The sequence below is a fragment of the Tetrao urogallus genome (assembly GCF_951394365.1).
Source record: "Tetrao urogallus genome assembly, chromosome: 8".
NCBI lineage: Eukaryota > Metazoa > Chordata > Aves > Galliformes > Phasianidae > Tetrao > Tetrao urogallus.
Genome location: NC_136821.1, coordinates 36,215,076 through 36,235,059, shown reverse-complemented (window position 1 = coordinate 36,235,059; position 19,984 = coordinate 36,215,076). Strand labels below are relative to the sequence as shown.

General features: G+C 59.8%; 2 protein-coding genes across 2 annotated transcripts; one reads left to right on the top strand and one right to left on the bottom strand.

Moving 5' to 3' along the window:
• SLC19A1 (solute carrier family 19 member 1) lies at window positions 1–2,251 on the top strand (the record flags this gene model as incomplete). Its single annotated transcript, XM_079538838.1, has 5 exons — window positions 1–222; window positions 642–1,419; window positions 1,579–1,771; window positions 1,865–2,006; window positions 2,087–2,251. The coding sequence occupies 5 exons, from the start codon at window positions 1–3 to the stop codon at window positions 2,249–2,251; spliced, it is 1,500 nt and encodes a 499-aa protein (XP_079394964.1).
• A 1,524-nt stretch (window positions 2,252–3,775) lies between these two features.
• On the bottom strand, window positions 3,776–19,368 carry COL18A1 (collagen type XVIII alpha 1 chain; the record flags this gene model as incomplete). The annotated part of the gene is made up of 41 exons (XM_079539256.1): window positions 3,776–3,989; window positions 4,215–4,330; window positions 4,512–4,709; window positions 4,792–5,043; window positions 5,122–5,157; window positions 5,269–5,397; window positions 5,477–5,550; window positions 5,625–5,769; window positions 5,900–6,013; window positions 6,116–6,159; window positions 6,234–6,296; window positions 6,423–6,456; window positions 6,573–6,644; window positions 6,767–6,841; window positions 7,071–7,124; window positions 7,217–7,252; window positions 7,339–7,413; window positions 7,494–7,556; window positions 7,636–7,662; window positions 7,757–7,786; window positions 7,995–8,084; window positions 8,164–8,199; window positions 8,376–8,438; window positions 8,532–8,603; window positions 8,696–8,767; window positions 8,848–8,988; window positions 9,794–9,838; window positions 9,967–10,029; window positions 10,139–10,288; window positions 10,357–10,410; window positions 10,526–10,612; window positions 10,724–10,786; window positions 10,877–10,903; window positions 10,981–11,160; window positions 11,290–11,316; window positions 11,409–11,512; window positions 11,599–11,737; window positions 11,815–11,874; window positions 11,962–12,039; window positions 14,097–14,641; window positions 18,804–19,368. The coding sequence occupies 41 exons, from the start codon at window positions 19,366–19,368 to the stop codon at window positions 3,776–3,778; spliced, it is 4,512 nt and encodes a 1,503-aa protein (XP_079395382.1).
• Window positions 19,369–19,984: the final 616 nt, after the last annotated feature.

The following is a 19,984-nucleotide window of genomic DNA, read 5'->3' as shown; positions in this document are numbered from 1 at the left end:
ATGACGGTGCCCAGGCGTGAGCCCCTGTCCCAGCGCAGCACTGCCGCCATGCCCCAACGGGACGAGGGCAAGAAGCCGCCCGTGGAGACGGCGCCGGAGCAGCGCTGGAAGCTGCAGGTCTTCTACCTGTGCTTCTATGGTTTCATGACGCAGATCCGGCCTGGGGAGAGCTTCATCACGCCCTACTTGCTGGGACCCGACAAGAACTTCACGAGGGTGGAGGTGAGATGTGTGTATCCCCGCCTCGGCGCGTTCCTTTCAGCCACTGGCACCAGGGCTTGAGCTGTGCACCTCCCAGCACGGGTGCCAGCACCAGGGAGCAGGGGGTTGGGTAGCTGCTATCCCCCGTAGGCCTGGAAGCTGCTGTCGGGGTGCGGGGGGTTCTTGGTGGGATGGAAGGCTGAGCTTGCTTTGTGCTACTGGGGATGGGGGAGGTGGGGGTGCGTGGCTGGGGCTGCCGGTAGTGAGAGGGTTAGGCAGGATCTCCCCTGCTAAGCACTGCTGACCCCGCTCCCAGCCTCCATGGGAACGCCGCGTTCCCAGCGCAGGAGGGGGTCAGGGCTCAGCTGGGCTGAGCACGCAGGGCCGAATTCCTCCCCAGGCCGGTCACACAGCACTCGGCCTTCCCCCACACATGGCAGGTGACTAACGAGATCATGCCGGTGCTGACGTACTCCTACATGGCGGTGCTGGTGCCCATCTTCCTGCTGACCGACTACCTGCGCTACAAGCCGGTGCTGGTGCTGCAGAGCCTGAGCCACATCTCCATCTGGCTTCTGCTGGTGCTGGGCACCTCCGTTTTGGCCATGCAGCTGATGGAGTTTTTCTACGGTGTCACCATGGCCGCACGCATCGCCTACTCCTCCTACATCTTCTCCCTCGTCGCCCCGTCCCGCTACCAGCGCATGGCCAGCTACTCCCGCTCCTCTGTCCTCCTGGGCGTCTTCACCAGCTCGGTGCTGGGGCAGCTCTGCATCACGCTCGGCAGCATTTCCTTCCTCACCCTCAACTACGTCTCGTTGGGCTTCGTCACCTTCGGCCTGCTCCTCACCCTCTTCCTGGAGCGGCCCAAGCGCAGCCTCTTCTTCAACAGGGCCGAGGCGGCCTGCAATGGTGCTGCACCCACTGAGCTGGATAAGATGGCCGGTGGGGACAAGATGGACAGTGGGGACAAGGCAGACGGCGGGAAGGGAAAGATGGGGGGCTGGCGCCAAGCCGCGCTGTGCCGCATGCTGCGGGAGGTGTGCACGTTGGCCAAGCAGTCCCGGCTCCAGCTCTGGTCCTTCTGGTGGATCTTCAACTCAGCCGGCTACTACCTGGTGCTGTACTACGTGCAGATCCTTTGGAACGACATCTACCCGGCCAGGGAAAACCGGCGGGTGTACAACGGTGGGGTGGACGCCGCCTCCACGCTGCTGGGTACGTGAGTGGGGCATCCTCATCCCGTTGCGTGCCTTGGGGATGGGGTCTTCATGATGCTTTGTGTGGGGTGGGATGGCGCCAGGCTTTGAGCACATGGTGGAGCAGCATGGTGCGATGGTGAAGTGTTGACGGCGTTCCCTGTGTCCCCTTGCACAGGAGCCATCGCCTCCTTCGCAGCCGGCTACTTGAAGATCCGCTGGGCGCTGTGGTCGGCGCTGGTGATTGGGGTGGTGACAGCCATACAGGCGGGGCTGCTGCTACTCATGAACACCACTGGAAACATCTGGGTCTGCTACACAGCCTATGTCCTCTTCCGTGGCTCCTACCAGTTTCTGGTTCCCATCGCCATGTGTGTGGTACTCCCAGCCCTCGTTGGGAGGGCTTTGGGGTGTTTGTGTGGGGTGCTGGCGGGGCTGGTGCTCAACCCCTCCTCATCTCTCAGCTTCCAGATAGCTACCTCCTTATCCAAAGAGCTCTGCGCCCTCGTCTTCGGGGTCAACACATTCTTTGGCACCGTGCTGAAGACCGTCATCACCATCATTGTGGCTGACAAGAGGGGCTTGGGCCTCTCTGTGTACCCCCAGGTAGGACGGGGCTGGGGAGCACCAAGGAGGACGGGTTCCCGTAGTGGCACAGGGCTGGCTGCAGAACCACTCTCTTGCAGTTCTACGTCTACTTTGGCTACTTTTCACTGCTGGCACTGGTCTACCTGTTGATGGCCGTGGTGATGGTCGTCCGGCACAGCCGCCGTGCGCAGCCACCAGAGCTGATCCCCACTGAGGGCCAACTGCAGGAGAAGAGCCCAGAGGCAGCTACCGTGCAAGCCTGAGTGCCAGCACCCAGTGAGACAGGATGGCAGGATGGACTGGCTCCTTTGGCACGGCTCAGTCAACTTTGGCTCAACCAACGAGTGTCACCGCCAGCATATGCTCCCACCTCCCATCTTTCTGTCAGTGCTGAGCTTTCTGCCCCAGCCACCCTGTGACCAGCAAGATGCTGGCAGTACACAGCTAGCACCCAGCCCCCAGGGTCACCTTCCACCCCCTACTTGGGGCCCAAACATACCCAGCAGAGGCAGGATGCCCGTTGCAGCACCAAAGGGTACCACACAAGGGGTACCCCCGTTGTCCTGCAGAGCTGTGCGGAGCCAGGCTACAAGAGGATAACGTTTCTTTATTCAGTGCCTTTAGAAAATGGTTTATGGGACACAACAGACAAAAAATATAAAGATCCACAGGCTTTAAATTGCATTAATTACACAAAATACAGTAGACTGTAAGAAATAGAGGCCGTGTGACTCGCACAGCTTTTATGGTAATAATTTCCATAAAATAATAAAAAGCTAGTTACAGATTTATCTTTTTTTTTCCTTTTCTTCTTTTTTTTTTAGCACCTTGGATATGCCCACACCAATGCAAATGTCTTTGCTCCGCCGTGGCCCCTGGGGCACAATAGCGGTGGCCCAGCAGGTGCTGGCGGTGTCTGGCCTAGGAACCACATGTGGTCAACATGCACACACACGCAAACGCACGTAAACACATGCCAAGGGTATGCCGGGCCACCCCACTCCTGCCCCAGCTGTGGGGCTGCCCCACCGCCCTCAGAGGTCCCCACTGAGTTGTGCTGAAAGCACCTGGGGCAGGGAACACACAGAGGGCTGGAAGCCTGACCCTAATACCGGGGTAGGCAGAAATGGAGCGGGGCCTTTGGGGCGGATATGGGGACCAGAACCCGGGGCTCACCTTGTGCCCAGCGAGGGATGGGTGATGGAGAGGAGGTGCAGGGCTGGGTGGGATGGGTCTTACCTGGGGAGGACGGAGACTGCAGAGGAGCAGGGCACTGGGGAACCCCACCACTGCCACGGGACGGTCCCTCACCTAGGAGGGGACAGCTGGGGTCCTCCTTCGGTGGGCTGGAGATGCCGCAGCCCTTGCAATGTGGATTTGGGGCTGGCCTTGAGCTCCTGGCCAGGACAGAGCAGGGCTTTCCAGTAGGTGACTGCACAGCATCTCCAAAACCTCTCTGCGGAGCATCCTTCCCCACCCAGCCTCCCCTGGTGAGTATTTGAGCAGGGAGGAGGAGCGGGTGGCTGACACAAGGGTATGGCTGAAGTGGTTAAACACAAGGGGTTAGAAAAGAAGTGGAACCAGAGGTACAGGAGGAAGAAGGCAGCCAGCCCACAGCTGCCCAGATCCTCAGGGATAGGGGTGAGCCCCCTCCAGGCCAGAGCAGTGGCAATGGCGATACTCTTTGGCTTTAGGTCTGGGGGAGAAGAAACCCAGTGGGGTGAAGGCAGGAGCGTGGTGGGGAGCAGAACCTCCCCAAGGAGGTGTGCAGTGCTCAGAGAGCAGGGTCATTTTTTGGCGGCAGTCATGAAGCTGTTCTCAATGCAGAGGACGACAAAGGCATGCTGACAGCTGCTGGCTGACTGCTCCAGGAGCTTGCCTGAGCTCAGCGAGGAAGCCTGCCCGCTGGTATCACGCTTGTCCGTCCGCCATGCCTCACAGTAGCTCTCGGGCAGGCGACGGCCCTTGGCATCCGAACCATGCCAGATGCTCTTCTGTGGCCTGAAAGACACAGCAATGTGAGGCTGCTGTGACGGGACCCAGTCCCCAGCCACCCTCCCTGCAGGGATGGCTGGGGCAGGATGCAGCATGCAATACCCAATGCTCAGGGGTGGTCAGCACAGGACGCAGTGCGAGGTACCTGGTGTGTCCACTCCAACCCCGTCCCCTCTCTGCCTGCAACAGGCACATCCTGCACCCTGGCAGGCACAGCGGCCCTGCACTCACCATGCCGAGTCCTGCAGGATGTCCCGGCCATCAAAGGAGAGGATGCGGGCTCCAGCCCTCAGCGGTGCCTCGCTGCCAGTGAAGAGGGCCTCCCAGTTACTGAAAAGAACCTCGTCCTGGGGGCAGAAATGGGGATCAGCCCAACCCAAGAGTTTGCAGCTCCAAAACTCAGATCTGTGGCTCCCAGCAGCCCCAAGCAGGGGATGGTCTGCAGTCACCATTCCTGCCAAGCTGTCTGATGGCAGCTCTGGGTGCCACACGGAGGGACACGCCACAGTGAAGGGGCTGGGGCCGTACCCGGAGGTTGACGATGGGCACAGAGGTGCGGTCGGCCCTGCGCACGATGCTGTACAGGTCCTGCAGGCGGGAGGAGAGGAAGGCACGGAAGGTGCCGGCCAGCCCGACCTGCCGGGCTTGCTGGAAGCACTGGAAGTCAGCGCCACGAATGCCACGCATGCCGCCGCTCAGCGGGGTGTTCAGGGCCACCAGGTGCAGCTGCAGAGGAGATGAGCAATGCTAGGGACACGTCATACCCCACACCATCTCCCTACCCAGGGCAGGGACCGGCGGCACTCACAGCAGGCTGGAAGTCCTGGTGCACGTGGGCAGCCACGGGGGCTGGATCCGGCCAGCGGTGGATGTAATAGCTGTTGAGGAGCTCGTGCTGCTGCAGCAGGGGTGGCTGGGGCAGGCGGTGCTGGTTGGCCACCACCTCATCCCCACGCCAGGGCCGGGCAGTGGGCGGGGGGTTGTGGTTGCGCAGGGGATGCACGGGTTGCTGGGCCCCTCCGTAGTGAATGCTGGGCAGCTTGTCGTATACCTCATTGTCCTGAAGCAAAAGGGAGAGAACGCTCAGGGCTGCCCAAATCTGTGCAGGGGGCATGCAGGTGACAGGGACAGGACTCACCAGTGCCGAGCTGGGGACCAGGGTGTGCTCCTCCAGCTGCAAGGACACAGTGTGTGAGAGCAGAGCTGCTCTTCCCTCCCCAAGAGCATCTCCAGAATGATGTCAAACCCCAGCTGGAGCAGCCTAGAGCCACCTGTCCCCACTCACCAGCACTCTGCGGAAGCCCCCACGCAGGCGCACGTAGAGCTCCTGCCGGTCAGTCAGGAAGATGAGTCCTCCCTCAGGCAGCTCGTGTGCAGCACTCAGCATCGCCTGGTATGTGGGCATGGCACGCAGCTGCAGGCATACAGAGACAAGGCTCAGCCTCGGTGTGGGGACATGGTGATACCTTCAACCCATCCCAGCCCCAACTCACCCCCAGAGATGTCCCGCTGGTGCCTGGTGGCCCAGGGGGGCCTGGTGGTCCAGGGGGACCGGGGATGCTGATCGCTGGGTGGAAGGAGAGTGAGATGGCTTGATGTCCTGTGTCAGAGAGCAGGCAGAGACACAGGGCAGGAACTCACCTTGTCTGTGGGGACCTGGGAAAGAGGGCGGCCCAGGGGGACCGGGAGGGCCTGGGGGGCCTTGCCGCCCTTCGTAGCCAATGCCAGGGGGTCCCTGTGGTCCAGGAGGCCCCGGTGGCCCAACAATGCTGTCCCCTTTGGGACCCTGGATAGGGTGAAAGAGCATCCCTGAAACAAAGGCACAGCCCCAGCACCCAGAGCCTTGCTGCCCCTCGTACGATGGGGTACTCACCATCAGGGTGTGGGGTATTCATGGCAGGGTGTGCAGTACTCACCGGTGGACCTGGGTAGCCCTGGGGCCCTGGTGGCCCAGTGACACTGGGGCCATAGAGTGTGGAACCACCTGGCTCGCCCTTCTCTCCTTTGGGACCCGCCTCTCCCTTGTCACCCTGTGGTACAGCGTGCCCTTAGGACAAGCAGTTGGGTGCACCCTACAGCCCCAGAAGGCGCCAGGCCACGTACTGAGGACATCCCCATGACGCAGAACTTACCCGCAGGCTGGCACTGAACCGGCTCAGGTCGTAGGGGAACTGGCCTGGGGGGAGGGAGAGAGATTGTGAACACAGAGCAGCCACCACTCACCTCTGTCCATGGGGATGTGCCACTCACCTGGGGGCCCTGGGGCACCCACATCTCCTTTCTCTCCCTTTTGACCTGGAAACTGGTGGAAACCTGTGGGGAGCACATGGGTGATACCATCTCAGAGGTGCAGCCCCACGGCCACCACTCCAACAGAGGCACCCTTGGCTGGGATCCCCCAGGCTGCCAGGAGCTGCTGGGGTGCAAAACTCCCCTTACCTGGGAAGGCGGGACGGCTGGCATCGCTGAAGCCCTGCAGGGACACAGACAGCAGCTGCTGGTGCCAGCCCACATGCCAGCTCTGTCAGATAGCACTGGGGTGCCCTCTCCAACCCCACCAAGCACCGAGAGGACCGCAGCACTACTCACATTGTTACTGTCATAGACCACACTGCCAGGTGGCCCGGGAGGGCCAGGGGGACCTGGAGGGCCAGGAGGACCCTGGAGGAAGAGAGAAGATGCATCAGGGTCCTGGACAGGTTCCCATAGAGGACTGGGCCCTGTGCCAAAGGGATGCAGGACCCTTCGGTCCCCTGTCCTCCCTTCCATGTAGCTGCACTCACCCGCAAGCTCAGCATACCACCGATGTCCACTGGGTCGCCCTTCTCGCCCTTCAGCCCATTCATGCCAGGACGTCCCTGAGGAGAAGCACAACATCAGCTTCACTCCTGTCCCCATGTCATGGTACAAAGGACAGAGCTGGTGTTCCTGCCATTGCGTTCCCTCCCCAGCACTGCTTCCATTTCCACCATCCCGTGCGGACACAATGGTTTGGGGTCAGGAGGGCATGCTGTGGGAGCACCAAGGAGGAGGCAGTGGCCCAGAGGCAGAGGCAGGGATAGAAAACAAACCAAGAATGGGTCTTACAGGTCTGCCTGGAAAGCCGATTTCTCCCTTCATCCCTGCTCGCCCATGGGGGCCCTGGAGGGAGAAGAGAGAGGACAGGAATGTTCAGTGCACCAGAGAAGCCCCATCCCTCCACGGGCACAAGGAGGGTAGCGATGCTGACTTACAGATGGGCCCATCGGTCCTTGCAGCCCAGGCTCCCCCTGTGGAAATGTCAGACAGGGAAATGTCATCAGCATCAGGACGGCAGCATCACAAGCAGCACCATGCTCCAGCACGGTACACTCACCTTCTGTCCTTTCATGTTGGCAGCAACAATGGTCCCATCCGGGCTGATGATGACGCCAGGCTCTCCCTTCTCTCCCTGCAAGAGGCATACAAATGGAGCACACACCCAGTGTCGTAGGGCTGGCACCAGCCAGAAGAATGATCAGAAGCTGCTACCTTCATCCCTGGTGCACCTTGGATGCCTGGTGATCCTGGATCCCCCTTCGGTCCCACTGGGCCCTATGCAGAGGAGCAGAGCCCACATCAGCTACCAGCTGGTACCCAGGGGCTGCCCCACTGCTGGCACCCAGACACTCACCGGGAAACCAGCATGTCCTGGTCTGCCCTGCAGGAGGAGCACACAGTGAGCAAAGAGGTGGCTGTCCACGAGCACTGCCGAGGTACGGATAGGGGAGGTATGGCTGTGGAGAGGCACTTACCTCTGGGCCCGGCAGAGCTGCCAAAGGCCTCTGGAAAAACAGTCAAAACGTTTTTTTTTAGTGGAATCTTTGCTCTGGAGGCCAGCCTGCAGCACACAGAGCTACAGCAGACATCCCCTGTTCTTTCCGTGTAACAAGGGCAGGACAGGCCCTTTTTCCCCCAGCTTCATCTCCCCCCAGCATGGGAATAGCACAGGACTTGGGCACCAACCCGATGGAGCCAGAAGCCATTACTTACATCCTCACTTGAGATGTAGATGACCTGTCCGGGGGGACCCGGTGGGCCAGGGGGGCCTGGCAGCCCCACGCCATCTTGGCCTCGCTCACCCTGCAGGACACAAGTTGTCAGAACCAGCTGCCACCAAGGGGCCCCACTCACGTCCCAGCATTGCCCAGCCCACACCCACCTTCTCACCAGGGCTGCCACGGTTGCCTTTCGGACCCTGCGAGGGAATGGAAGCATGGGTGAGTATAGGGAAGGCCCTGGTCCTATAAAGTGCTTGGGGTGACGCTGGAAGCATGGAGGTATCCACGAACTGATGGGGACTGGGACGAAAGCAGCATCTGTGTCTGGAGCAAGGAGCAGGGTTTGGGGCAGGGATGGGGCTGTGGCTCCTACCTGCGGTCCAGGGAAGCCCTCCAGGCCAGGGCGGCCATCTACGCCAGGCACACCAGCATCCCCCTGTAAGAGCATCAGGACAATGTGAGGCACAGGCACAGCATTGGTGTGAGACACGTCTCACCCACCCCGTCCCTCCCAGCATCCCACTCCTACCTTTGGGCCTGGAGGGCCAGGCTGCCCGAGGCTGCCCACCTCGCCCTTGATCCCCGGTAGTCCTGGCACACCCTGTGGAAGCCACGAGGACGAGGGGACATGAGCACACAGCGGCCACACGGTACAAACCAGATGAGGGAGGGATGGAGTGCAACAGAAGCTACCTGTGGTCCACTGGGGCCACGTGGTCCAGGGGAGCCGGTGGCGAGTGGCAGCCCAGAGCCCTCCATGTCACCCTGCGACAGGAGAAGGGGCTGAGCCGTGCCTGCCCCCCTCACCCTGCAAGCACTGCCACCATCCCCATGAAAGCACTTACAAATCCAGCCTCGTACCCCGGCCCTGGTGGACCTGGGGGCCCTGGGGGCCCTGGCTGCCCTCGGGGTCCAACTGGCCCAGGGAGGCCAGCCAAGCCAGTCTCTCCTGGGGGACCTGCTGGTCCTGCTTCTCCCTTGCTGCCCTGCAAAGGGATAAGAACAAAGGAGTGGATGGGATGTGCAGAGCCGTCCCTACACAGCACAGTGCCCAGGTCACCGTGCAATGTGCATGGTGGCCACCAGAGGCTCTTCTACAATCATAAATACTTTTTTTTCCTTTTTCACGGGGGTAAACTTCGCATCAAAGGGGGACACTCGCATGCATCCCACATTTTGTTATGGGTATCTAAGTGCTGCAGCCTCTATCTCCCACCCCACCTATGCTCTCAGCGCTCATAACACCTGGGAATATCCATTCACAAAGCTCTGGCCCCCAGCTCAAAGCTCCTACCCCCAGCTCAGCTCTGGGGCTGTTGTGGGCAAGGGGCAGGCTCACCCCATAGGGAGGGAAAGGACAAGCATGCGGTTCCAGGCATGCCACCTGCATGCTGTTACCTCTTGCCTCTCCCAGAGGCAGGGAAAGAAAGAAGCCGGAGCAGGCAGGAGGGGAGAGGAGGTGGTTTGCTCTGGTTAGAGGAGGAGTGGAGACAGAGAGAAGAAAGATGTGCAAGAAGACAGTGTGTTTCCAAACAGGTATGTGTGCCCACTGGCTCCTTTAAAGGGTATTCTCACGTTAGAAGGCAGACAACCATTTCACTTGTGGGTAGTTCACCCCTCCCTTTGCGCTCCAGGCTTGGGGACATCCAAGCCTGGAGCTTGGATGGGACCCACACCATTGTGTGAGTAGCAGCCCCATGCACCCCTGAGCCAGGGAACCAAGAGTTCCAGCAGTCCCCTCTCCATGTGGCAGAAGATTTATCCCCAGTGCAGCACCCTAGAGAACCTTACCTTTGGTCCTGGTGCTCCGGGGAGACCAAGGTCGCCCACATCACCCTGGAGAGGAGGAGGAAGAAGTTGTTTAGAGGAGTGACCTGGGGGCTCATGGAGCTGAGATGCTCCAGGGGATCAAATATCAGGAGAGAGCAGAGCCATTCTGGGTGCATGGAACAAGGGATGCTCACCCGCTCTCCTTTGGGCCCTGGCGGTCCAGGCATCCCATCTTTTCCAGGAGGACCCAGAGGACCCTGCAAGATGCCCAGGAGGTGCCTTCAGTGCACATGGCTCCAGTGGGCACAGAGCTGCCACCACCATGGGACAGCCCTGGAATGGTCCCCTTGGTCACTCAGCCCCTACCTCTGGCCCTGGGGGCCCAGGGGTTCCATCTCTGCCTGGAAGCCCTGGTGGTCCTGGCAGGTCTGTGCTGTTCATCCCAAACCTTCCTGGCTCCCCCGGCAAGCCAGGCACACCTGGGGGACCTGGGGGACCAGGTGGCCCTCGTGGGCCCTGCAAAAGAAGAAGGGGACAATGGTCACGTGCATCTTTTACTCCTTGCAGAGGAGTCTTGCACTCACCCGCAGGGTCTCCAGGTCACCACCGAACCCAGAGCCTTCCATGTCAATGAATGTCTAGGGAAGAAGCACAGACAAAATATCAGGGCTGAGGTGCCTGACGGCACAAGATGCTGTCCCACGGTGTCTCCATGCAATGTTCTACAGCCTCCCAGGTTCCAGGGGTACCTACCAGCCCGTCCTGCTTGGAGGAGGGTCCTGGAGGTCCGGGGGGACCCGGTGGCCCCGGAGGGCCCCTTGGCCCCACACCAGGGTCACCCTGTGGGATGGAGAGGAGATCATGGTTCACAAGCACAGGCAGGTTGCCTGCTCCACTGTGGCCACAGTCATTGGTATGGCCACCAGCACGGCCACCAGCACGCTTACTCACCTTCTCTCCCTTCTGCCCAGACTCTCCTGGTGTCCCCGGAAACCCTTGGGGCCCCATCTCACCCTGTAAAGGGGAGCAGAGGAATAGGCATCAGTGGGTGGTGGGGCACAGAGCAGCTGTCCTGTGCGGTATCCCGCAACCCTTCCCACTTACAGGTTTGCCGTCCTCGCCGGGATCACCCTGGGGATGGCAAAGGAGAGGGATGAGTGGAGCACAGGGAAGAAAGGGGTAGCACAAGAGAGAGGGGCTTGACTCACAGGTTCGCCGTCCCTGCCAGGGGCCCCGTCCTTCCCTGGGGGGCCAGTGGGGCCGGGGGGGCCAGTGACTTGCTCCAGCGACACGCCATCAGTATGCCGTGAGAGAGGGCCAGGGGGGCCAGGCTCTCCAGGCTCACCTTTCTGGCCCTTGGAGCCAGGGTAGCCAAAACCAGCGCTGCCCTGGGGAGGAGACAGAAAAGCGTCCGACCATGCTCAGTGGCATGGTGACTTCTTTGCACTCCAGGGTTTGTGGCCAACATGGACACAGCTTGGCCCTACATCCCTGCCCAGTTCTCCAGCAGCGCTCACCTTGATGCCCAATTCACCTTTCTCCCCCTGTGGAACAGAAATGGAGACAGATGAGCGTCAAACGTGGATACACTGCTGCAGACTGGTGGGAGAGGCAGCCCCAACAGTCCCTTGCTCACCTTCTCGCCCTTGGCAGTGCCTGGGCCCAAGATGCCACTGGTCCCCGAGTCCCCCTTCAGGCCACGTTCACCTTTCTCCCCTTTTTCACCTTTGGGGCCAGTGCCTGCAGGGATGGCAGACGGACCCAGTTGTGTCAGGGACCAGCACCACTGTGTGGTGGCACAATGGGAAGGGGACAGCTGCCGTTACCTCCTGTGGAGACCTGCAGCCTCTCCTCCACTCTGGTCCTTTCTGCCTGCTGGGGGGATCCCACACTGCTCCTTGTCCCACCGCCCTCCACCACAGGCGGGGAGGTGACAGGGACAGCATCCAGCAGCCCTGGGATGCCCTGTGCCAGCGACAAGGGGACACTGACTTTGAGTTCCCCCAGTCTGTGTATCGCCACCGAGCGCAATGCCAACTCACCTTATCCTTCCCCGAGGGACGGTGCCTGTCCTCTGCCCCGCTGCCAAAATCTCCAGATGCCTGCACTCAGCCGGGGGAGAGACAGAGTGGCTCAGCCCAGGAGCTGAGGAGGAGCCCCTCCCCAGGCTGCATCTGCTCTGTGCTCACCTCGGTGTCATCCTCCTCCTCGCAATGGTACTCGGCCGCCCGCGGATCCCCTCGCAGCCTCAGGTCAGCAATCACACCCTGCAAGACATCGTGCCATTGGGGACGGAGGCGCACCGGGTCCTTCCTGCCCTGCCACCATATCCCCAAAACAGAGGTGGATCACACCAGCCCTGCGCCGCCGGATGCCGAGCCATAGCAAAAAAAGCCATCTGCCTGCTCTGTTCACCAAGAGGCTGCAGAAGGGCTTTGGGCAGCCAGACAGCAAGGCTTTTACAGCAAGTCTTCAGGATGTGCTCTTCATTTCCCTCTTGCCAGAGCATTCCCCATCCCAACTGGCCTCTCTTCTTCACCACTTCCCAGCAAGGGACACCTGCCAGCTCTCCAGCCTGCTGCTGGAAAGCTCCCATTTTGTATTTCTTAGCCTAATCCCCACTTCCTTACCATTTATTTGGGTTTTGCAAGCGCTGTGCGCATTCAGAATGCTTATTTATACAACAAACCTCCACAAATTCTTTCCTAAGTAGGCCACCTCAGGAAGAGCCTCACAGCAGAGCTACCTGCTAGGAGGGCACTGCACCACCCGGCAAAGCCCAGCTCCTTGCTGCCAGGACAGGACATGGCCATGCTCTGATCCCAGCAGGGAGGAAAGCTGGAAGAGGAAAGATGCCTTGTCACTGGGCAGGACACCTAAAACAACATTTCAGCTTGCTTGAAAGCACAGCGCGCTCAGGAAACATGAGGGGTTTGAGAAAACAAGAATCAGAGGCAGCTGCAGTGCGGCCAGGTTGGCTGTTAGCTGTCTATCTGTACATAAAAATATATGGAACTACAACCACCCCCCCCAGGGAAATGCCACCCACATGGGCTCTGAGCTTCTCAGCCCATCTCCTGGGGGATGCTCAGCCCTGTACCACCAATATCCAGCACACCTTTAGGAGCTGATCCTTATGGATCCCTTCCAGTGCAGGATATTCTGTGGTAAATGCTGCCTGCCAATGGCTGGCTCTGCTGCTTGTCTGGGGGCCAGGATTTAATCAGCCCTGTCGGCTGCAAATAGCATGGGCTGGGTCATGAGGCAGTCAGATGCCGGGCAGATGCCGAGCCTGCTGGGCAGAACCTGGGGAGCTGCAAGGACTCAGCCTCCCCTTCCTTGATGCCTGCTTATTCCCTGCGGGAGAACTGGGGGCCATTCCGCAAGAGCTTGCTCACAGCCTTCTCCCCAAGGCACAAACATCACCTGCTAGAAAGGCAAAAGCATCTGTGCTCTGCTCCAGGCTTTTACCTGCATCTGCCAGCCAAATCTCCACCAAACCTCCTGGGGAGGATTTCCTCCGTGGCCATGGCTTGCCACCCCAGCAAGTTCAAAGAAAGAGGTTGCCCTTGAGATCTCCTGGAGCCTCCTCAACCGCTGGTCCACAGTACATCAATCATTAACACCTTCCTGGGAGTTTTTTTGCAGCCTCCTGCCCTACATGGTTTAATAGCTTTGCTCATGTGCCAAGGCAACGTTTAATTTCACAAACGCACTCTGCAAAGCTCCTTGGTAGAAGCACTGTCCCATGGTTGGGCAGAGCATACTCAACCCAAATGAAACCTCACAGAGCAGTGAAACCTCACAGTGGGGGATTTCCATGTCAGCTGCATTTTCCCCACACTTCCAGTAAATCTTATCTAACACATGAACCATTCGCAAGCCACAGACTGAGCTATCACCTTCCCTCCCAGCTCTCATCCGTCTTCCTGTAGATAAGGCCCAACAAAGATATGCTCCAGCCTGAACATTTTTTCCAGCTAAGAGAGACAGTTCAGCAGCCCAGTTAGCAGGCACCAAAGGAGAAGGGTATTTTCAGTAAGAGGAGGCTCAAAGAGAGCATTTGCCGAAATGGGGGTCATGGTGGATGCTACAGCGCTACCACATCACCCCCTGCCTTAAGAGCTTTGGGTTGGGGATGCCCAAGAACATAATGATGGCACCTTAAGCCAATCCCTCTTGCCCAGGTGATGCACACAGAGGGTGTCCTTTGGTTTCTCCTGCCAGAGGTCAGTTCAATCTCTTTGAACCAACGGGCTGGTGACACATCCCTACAGCCTCTCTTCTCCTCAGACGCCGCTGGTTGGGATCACAAATACATTACCTGGTATTTATCTGGGTCAGCCCCTCCAGCCTGACCAACAAAGAGCCCGGCACCTTCTTCCAGTTCCATCTCATCTGGGGAGCGCTCAAAGCGGACCCGCTCGTGCTCCTCGCAGTCCAGGTAGAGGATGACTTCGTCCTCCTCCACGCTGATAGCAAAGTTTGCCCACTGGTTGAGCAGGGTGGGCACGGTGAAGGTGGCAGCCGCGTAGGAGCTCTGTGAGCCCGGCTCAGTGTAGTAGAAGATGATCTGCTGCTTGCCCATCTGCAAGTCTGAGAGCTTAACACCCACGTAGATGATGCTCTGCGTGGAGTCTGTGATGGCAAAGAGCACGCCGGCCCGCGGGGTGGTGGGCTGGATGTGAAAGAGGAGAGAAAAGTCTCGGTAGAAGGGGCTGGGCAGGTGGTACCGGGCCACCTGGCCTGTGTTGGCATTGGGTCCAAAGACATAGCCAGGTCTGTTCTCATGGCCGTAGATTTTGACGATCCCCTCCGGCGGCGGGTCTCCAATCAGCTCCAGGAGGCTGACCTCACTGCTCAGGTTCTCTGCAAAGAGGAGGGAGAGGGGATGGTGAGAAGCAGCACAGCAAGGACATGCAACTTCAGCAGGCCCCTCTGCTCTGTGCCTTTGGGGACGCTGCTCAGGGCCACCCAGTGACGCTGCTCCACAGTCTGGGGACATTAGGCAGCTGGGGGCTCGGCTTCACATTGCAGCTGCTGAACCTAAAAGACCCATCCAGCCACGAGGGAGCCAAGCAGTGAGCTTTCAGGCTATTTTGAGCCTGCGCCAATTAACAGCTACTTCATTTTCTCATCTTGTGGATGTGACCCCCACACTCACCATCCCTAGAGGAACATTTCAGTGCTTTTCTCTGCAGCTAACCCTGCTCCCAACCCCACTGCCTGGAAAGATGCAGCTTCCCAAAGGGAAGGAGGGCCCTTCTCCAGAAAACAAGAGGAATTTTTATACATGGCTAGAGAGGTCTCAAGTCTCCAGTGGGCTGCTGCTCTGCTGGATCTGGATGGACAACCTTTCTCCTGGTCAAAAGGTGCTAGGGTACAAGTAAGCACATCCACATAATGGAGCAGTACCATACTCAAGGACCAGGATATGCACTGGAACAGAGCAGTGAGTGCTGGGGAGCAGGGCCGCAAGCAGATGAGGCAGCAGCGTTCCTCAAGCTGCAGAACGAGGATGCAGCTCCCAAAACGCATCCCAATCCCTGCTGCTGGCTCTCCACTTAGAGTGGCATGGCATCCCAGAGCTCCAATAAAATGAGATATCTCACAGGTACAGCTGCGTGTTGTGCTCTCGCACACCCATGCCCGCTCCAAAGTCATGACCAGCCTTGCAACACCCTGTCCCCATAGGGTCACCATGGCTGGGAACCATCCCAGCCCTTTCTTTGCACCGCCTGGGAAAGCGGCTGGGACTGACATGCACCCTGCCGGCTTCCCAGATGATCTCAATTTCGAGCTCGTCTCCTGCCCCAGCTCATTTTCTCAAGGCACTTCAGGGAGTTCTGGTCAGGACAGTCTCTCCTACCAGGCACAGCTGAACATCTGGCCGTGTGAGCCAGCCCTCTGGATGCAAACTCCTGTTGTTTTGGCAGCACGCACATCCTCATCGCCCACACAATGGGCGCTGGATTCCTCCTCTCCTATGTCAACCATTCGGGCCGGTGCCAACTTGATGTGAGCGAGTAAGCAAGCGTGCTGTGCATCGGTGATTTTTAACTCCAGATTTCCCAGGAGCAAGAAGATATCCAACAGCCGCTCCCAGCTGCAGGTTCCCATTTTGGGGTTCCCAGAACAGCCAAGGACTGCAGCATGGGATCAGGCTCCTTGCTGCCAGTGAGGATGGCACAAAGGGCCTCTATGAGGAGCTGAAACAACTCAGTGCCCCCCTCCCTCCCTGCTGCCGAACGCAAGCCGGGTATATTGGGGTGTGTGCAGGAGCCTGGGAACCCCCACCCTGCTCTGAAGCAAGGCATTTTCCTCCAGAGTATCTTAAAAAAGAAAACCAAATATATGTATTTAAAAAAAGAAATAAAATCAGCCCAGCCCAGCCCAGCCTGGGAGGGAAATATGTCCTTTGGAATGGTAGGAAGAGGCAAATACCTGGGTTTCTATTCCAAAGCGTGGGGGCATCTGAGCACACAGAGCATCCCAAGCTCCTGTGGCAGCCAAGCCAGGATGCCAGGGCTGGTCCTTTCAGAGAGACATCAAAAATGCCTCATTCTAGAGGCAGGGGGATATTTCTCTCTGCCAACCTCAGTTCTGTGGATGGCAGCCAACCATGAGTTGCCCCACACATGACAGCACATGCAGGCACAAGGCAAAGCAGCTTCCATTGCGCTGAGCCATGCCATGCAGTGCTGCGCCAGCTGCCCCTCTGTGCAGCAGCCCTGACCTCAAGAGACACCACTGGGAAGCATGGATGGTGCTTATCTTGGCTTGGAGGAAGCCAAATTCATAAAAGCTTTATGCTAAGAGGAAATCAGAGCTTCCTCCCAGGGGTCCATGCAGGCAGGGGTCCACGCAAGCAGGGGTGTAGGAGCCATCTCTGCAATTCTTCATGCAGACAGCCTGTCCTCTGCCTTGAGGCTTGAGGTGGGGGCTGGGGGGGGGAAGGCTGAAAGAGGCTTTTGTTAGCAATGCAATTCACAGTCCTGCTTCCCTTGGTATTTCAACCATCTCTGGGTTCCCCCTTCCTCTCCAAACACACCACTTGCGCCCTGGCTCAGAGCAGGAGTTGGGCGACGATACAAGGAAGCTTCCCAAGGAAAACAGGCTCGCACCTTGCAACACGCGAGCGAGCCCACGATGGCCACAGACGCATCCAGATCCCATCTGCAGGGTGGGGACGGTCAATCTGCCAGCAGCACGGCACTCACATCCCAGTGCCGTCCACTACAATGCGACATTGTGCGCTCGCCCCCGCAGCAGGACTCCCGCCTTGCCGATATTCCTGATCATGCGCAGCTGGCAGCAGGGGAATCCCCCAGCCGTGGCTTCATCCCAACCCCAAACTGTCCCAAAGAGACTCCTGGGCAGCCCATGGATTGCAGTGGAGGATTGCCAGCACCCCAGAGCTGGCCACACAGTTCTCCCATGGACACCATCGCAGTTCCAGGTGGCGCTGGCACGGAATCACACAGGGATGCCTGGGGCCACGGTGACCGAGCTTTGGCTCCCGCTGCCCTTGGAAGGGCTCCAGAGATGCTCAAGGCTGCTCTGCATCCCCGCCTCTCCCCCTTCCCGTCGCATCCCACAGAGAGCTGCTTTGACAGCCCAGGGGGCCAACAAGGGCATTTGCGCCTTCCTTGTCCCCCAGACTCGTCTGCTCCACGTCACCTGAGGGCACAGGGTCCAGCACGACAACACAGCCCCATTCAGTGGAGCTGCAAAGGGCAGCAGTAGGAGCTCCCATTCTGGCTTTCATCCCCTGCTCCCGGGGGTGTTTCTGTCCCCAAGCTGCCACCCTTGGCTCCTCGCCCCGCCGAGGAGGCCTTAGCTGCTGGCTAAGCCACACAGGGCTCAAAAGCACTTTGTGGCAATAGTAGAGCACCAAGCACCTCTCCTGCTTTCTGAGTAGGGGGATCAAACATTAGCTGTGGGTAAATCATTAACCCCAAGGCAGGGCAGCAGACATGTGGGTGTGCATATGTGAGGTCACAGCCCTGGCCCCATGCGGGGAAGCGATGCCCTGTGGCTCCCTCCAGCTGCTGCCTGGGGTCACCTTGAAGCCCCCATGGTGAGCTCCACATCCCACACCAGTGGGGATAACCTGGGGATGGGACGAGGAGGCTCCTCTTTGCAGAAGGAGCCCAAACCCAAAAACTGAGGCAGGGCAGAGAGGCTTTTGGCCAGAGACGAGGCAGTAGCATCCCTTGGAGCACTAGAAGGCTTTGGCTGATGAGACATGCAGAAGGAAGACATGAACAAGGGTCACCAGCCACATTACCTGCGGACACATTAACAAAGACACAAGAATAACCTCCATCCTCCTTGGGGAGAGAGTCACAGGGCAGAGGCAGGCGCCCACCAGCCGAGTGCATCCAGCACAGGTCTCTGACGGCCTCACAGAAGCCCTGGCACGGCGGGGGGGTTACAGGGACTGAGGCACTACACCCAGGGACCAGGAGCAAGCAGAGGAACCACTCCAAGTAGCGGTGGCACCGAGACTCAAGCAGCCCCTCCCACTCATGCAAAGCAGCCCGAATTTCCACCTCGCTGCCGTGGCTGAGATAATTCGGCAATCTGACATGGTTGGTGCCCAGAACGGAGCAGAAAGGCAGGTGGGCCGGGAGGGGCAGGCAGCGCCCGCCCGCTGGCAGCAGTCTGGGAAAGGAGGGAGCAAGCCCCGCGCCAACAACTCGCAGGGTAGAGGTTAGTAAATCGAACTCAGGAGGACCAGCAGGAGGAGAATCCGCACCGCTCACTGCCCTCAGTTTGGGCGCAGAAGGGCTCTGGTTCCCACTGACACCAAGCAGTGCCGACCCCTCGCCGTCGGTGCTGCGCTTCAGGCCCCCATCACCCGGTGATGCAACACCGGGAGCGGCGGGGGATGGCCGGGGGATGGCCCTGGGTCGCCAGCCCCATGTCTCAGCATGGTCTGCAGCACGTGGCGTGGGCGATGCTCCGTGTCGCTGCGCCGTGGGGTGGTGGGCACTGTCACCTGATGGGAAAGGGAAAGGAGCTCTACCTGGACGGGCGGCTGCTGGCCTCTGCGGGGAACCCCCTGTCCCCTCCTGCTGCCGGGGCAGCTCCGTCGTATTGGGGTTCCCCATTCCCAGAGGCTGTGGAGTCTCGGTGGGGCTGCGGGTGGGTGGTGTACTGCGAGGGGGAGCGGCAGTCCATGCAGTGCTGGTCGGCACCGTGATCCCCGCGGTGCTCCCGTCCCCCTGCTCGGGGCCATCCGTGCTCTCAGTGCTCTCCTGTCCCGTAGGTGCTGCCGTGCTGGGCTCCCGGTGCCGCTGCGTGGTGGCCACATCCCCTGCTGCTGCTGAGCTCAGAGGTGTGCTCAGGGTGGGTGAAATCTCTGCAGTGCTTGGCGCCGTGGGGGTCCCCGTGTTTTTCGGGCTGCCCCAAATCCAGTCGAGAAGCTGCGCGTTGCAGGAGGAGAAGCAGCAGGAAGCCAGCAGCAGCCAAAGCCCCAGGTGGAGCACAGCCATGGGGAGGGGAAAGCGAGCCCCCCGGCTTCGCAAACGGAGGGGCTCGGGGGCAGAGGCAGAAGCTCGGCCCCAGCGAGGCGCCCACAGCGCTCGCATCGCTCTCTCCTCCCCAGCGCCTAGCCTTCAAACCGGAGCGCTGGGAGGAGTGGCCCCGCTGCCGGCCGCGAGCCCTCCTCTCCCAGCCTCCTCGCAGCAGGCACGGCCCCCGAGGGGCGCGCAGCCGGGTTGCGACCCACTCGAGCCCCCTGAACGGCCAGGAGCAGAGCCAGCGGTGCAAGCTCCCTGGGCTGCTGGCCCACACTAGCCAGCTGCCGCTGCTCCTGCCTTAACCCCTTCTGCCCCAGAAAACACTTCCAAGATTTCTGCCGGCTGAGAAAGCAAATAGCCCCTAGAGCAGCAAGCGCTTTCAAGACCCTTTCCTTGCTCGGTTTCACGGCCAGAAGCCCCAGGTGCTGCAGTAGGCTGATGAGCGAGCGGGGCCAGCAGACGGTGAGCTGGAGGAGCACAGCGGGGCCCCAGCACCACGCGCCGGCACGCCTCCAAGCCAGGGCTGTGAGCAACAGCAGCCTGGGGCTGCAGTTCTGCTGGAGCCGGTTGCGAAAGCTTGCAGCAAGCAGCACAATGAGGAGACATGCAGGGACAGCCCAGGTCCTCCATGTCACCATGTCCCCTCACGCTGACCATGAGAACCACAGAACATCCAAGTTGGAAA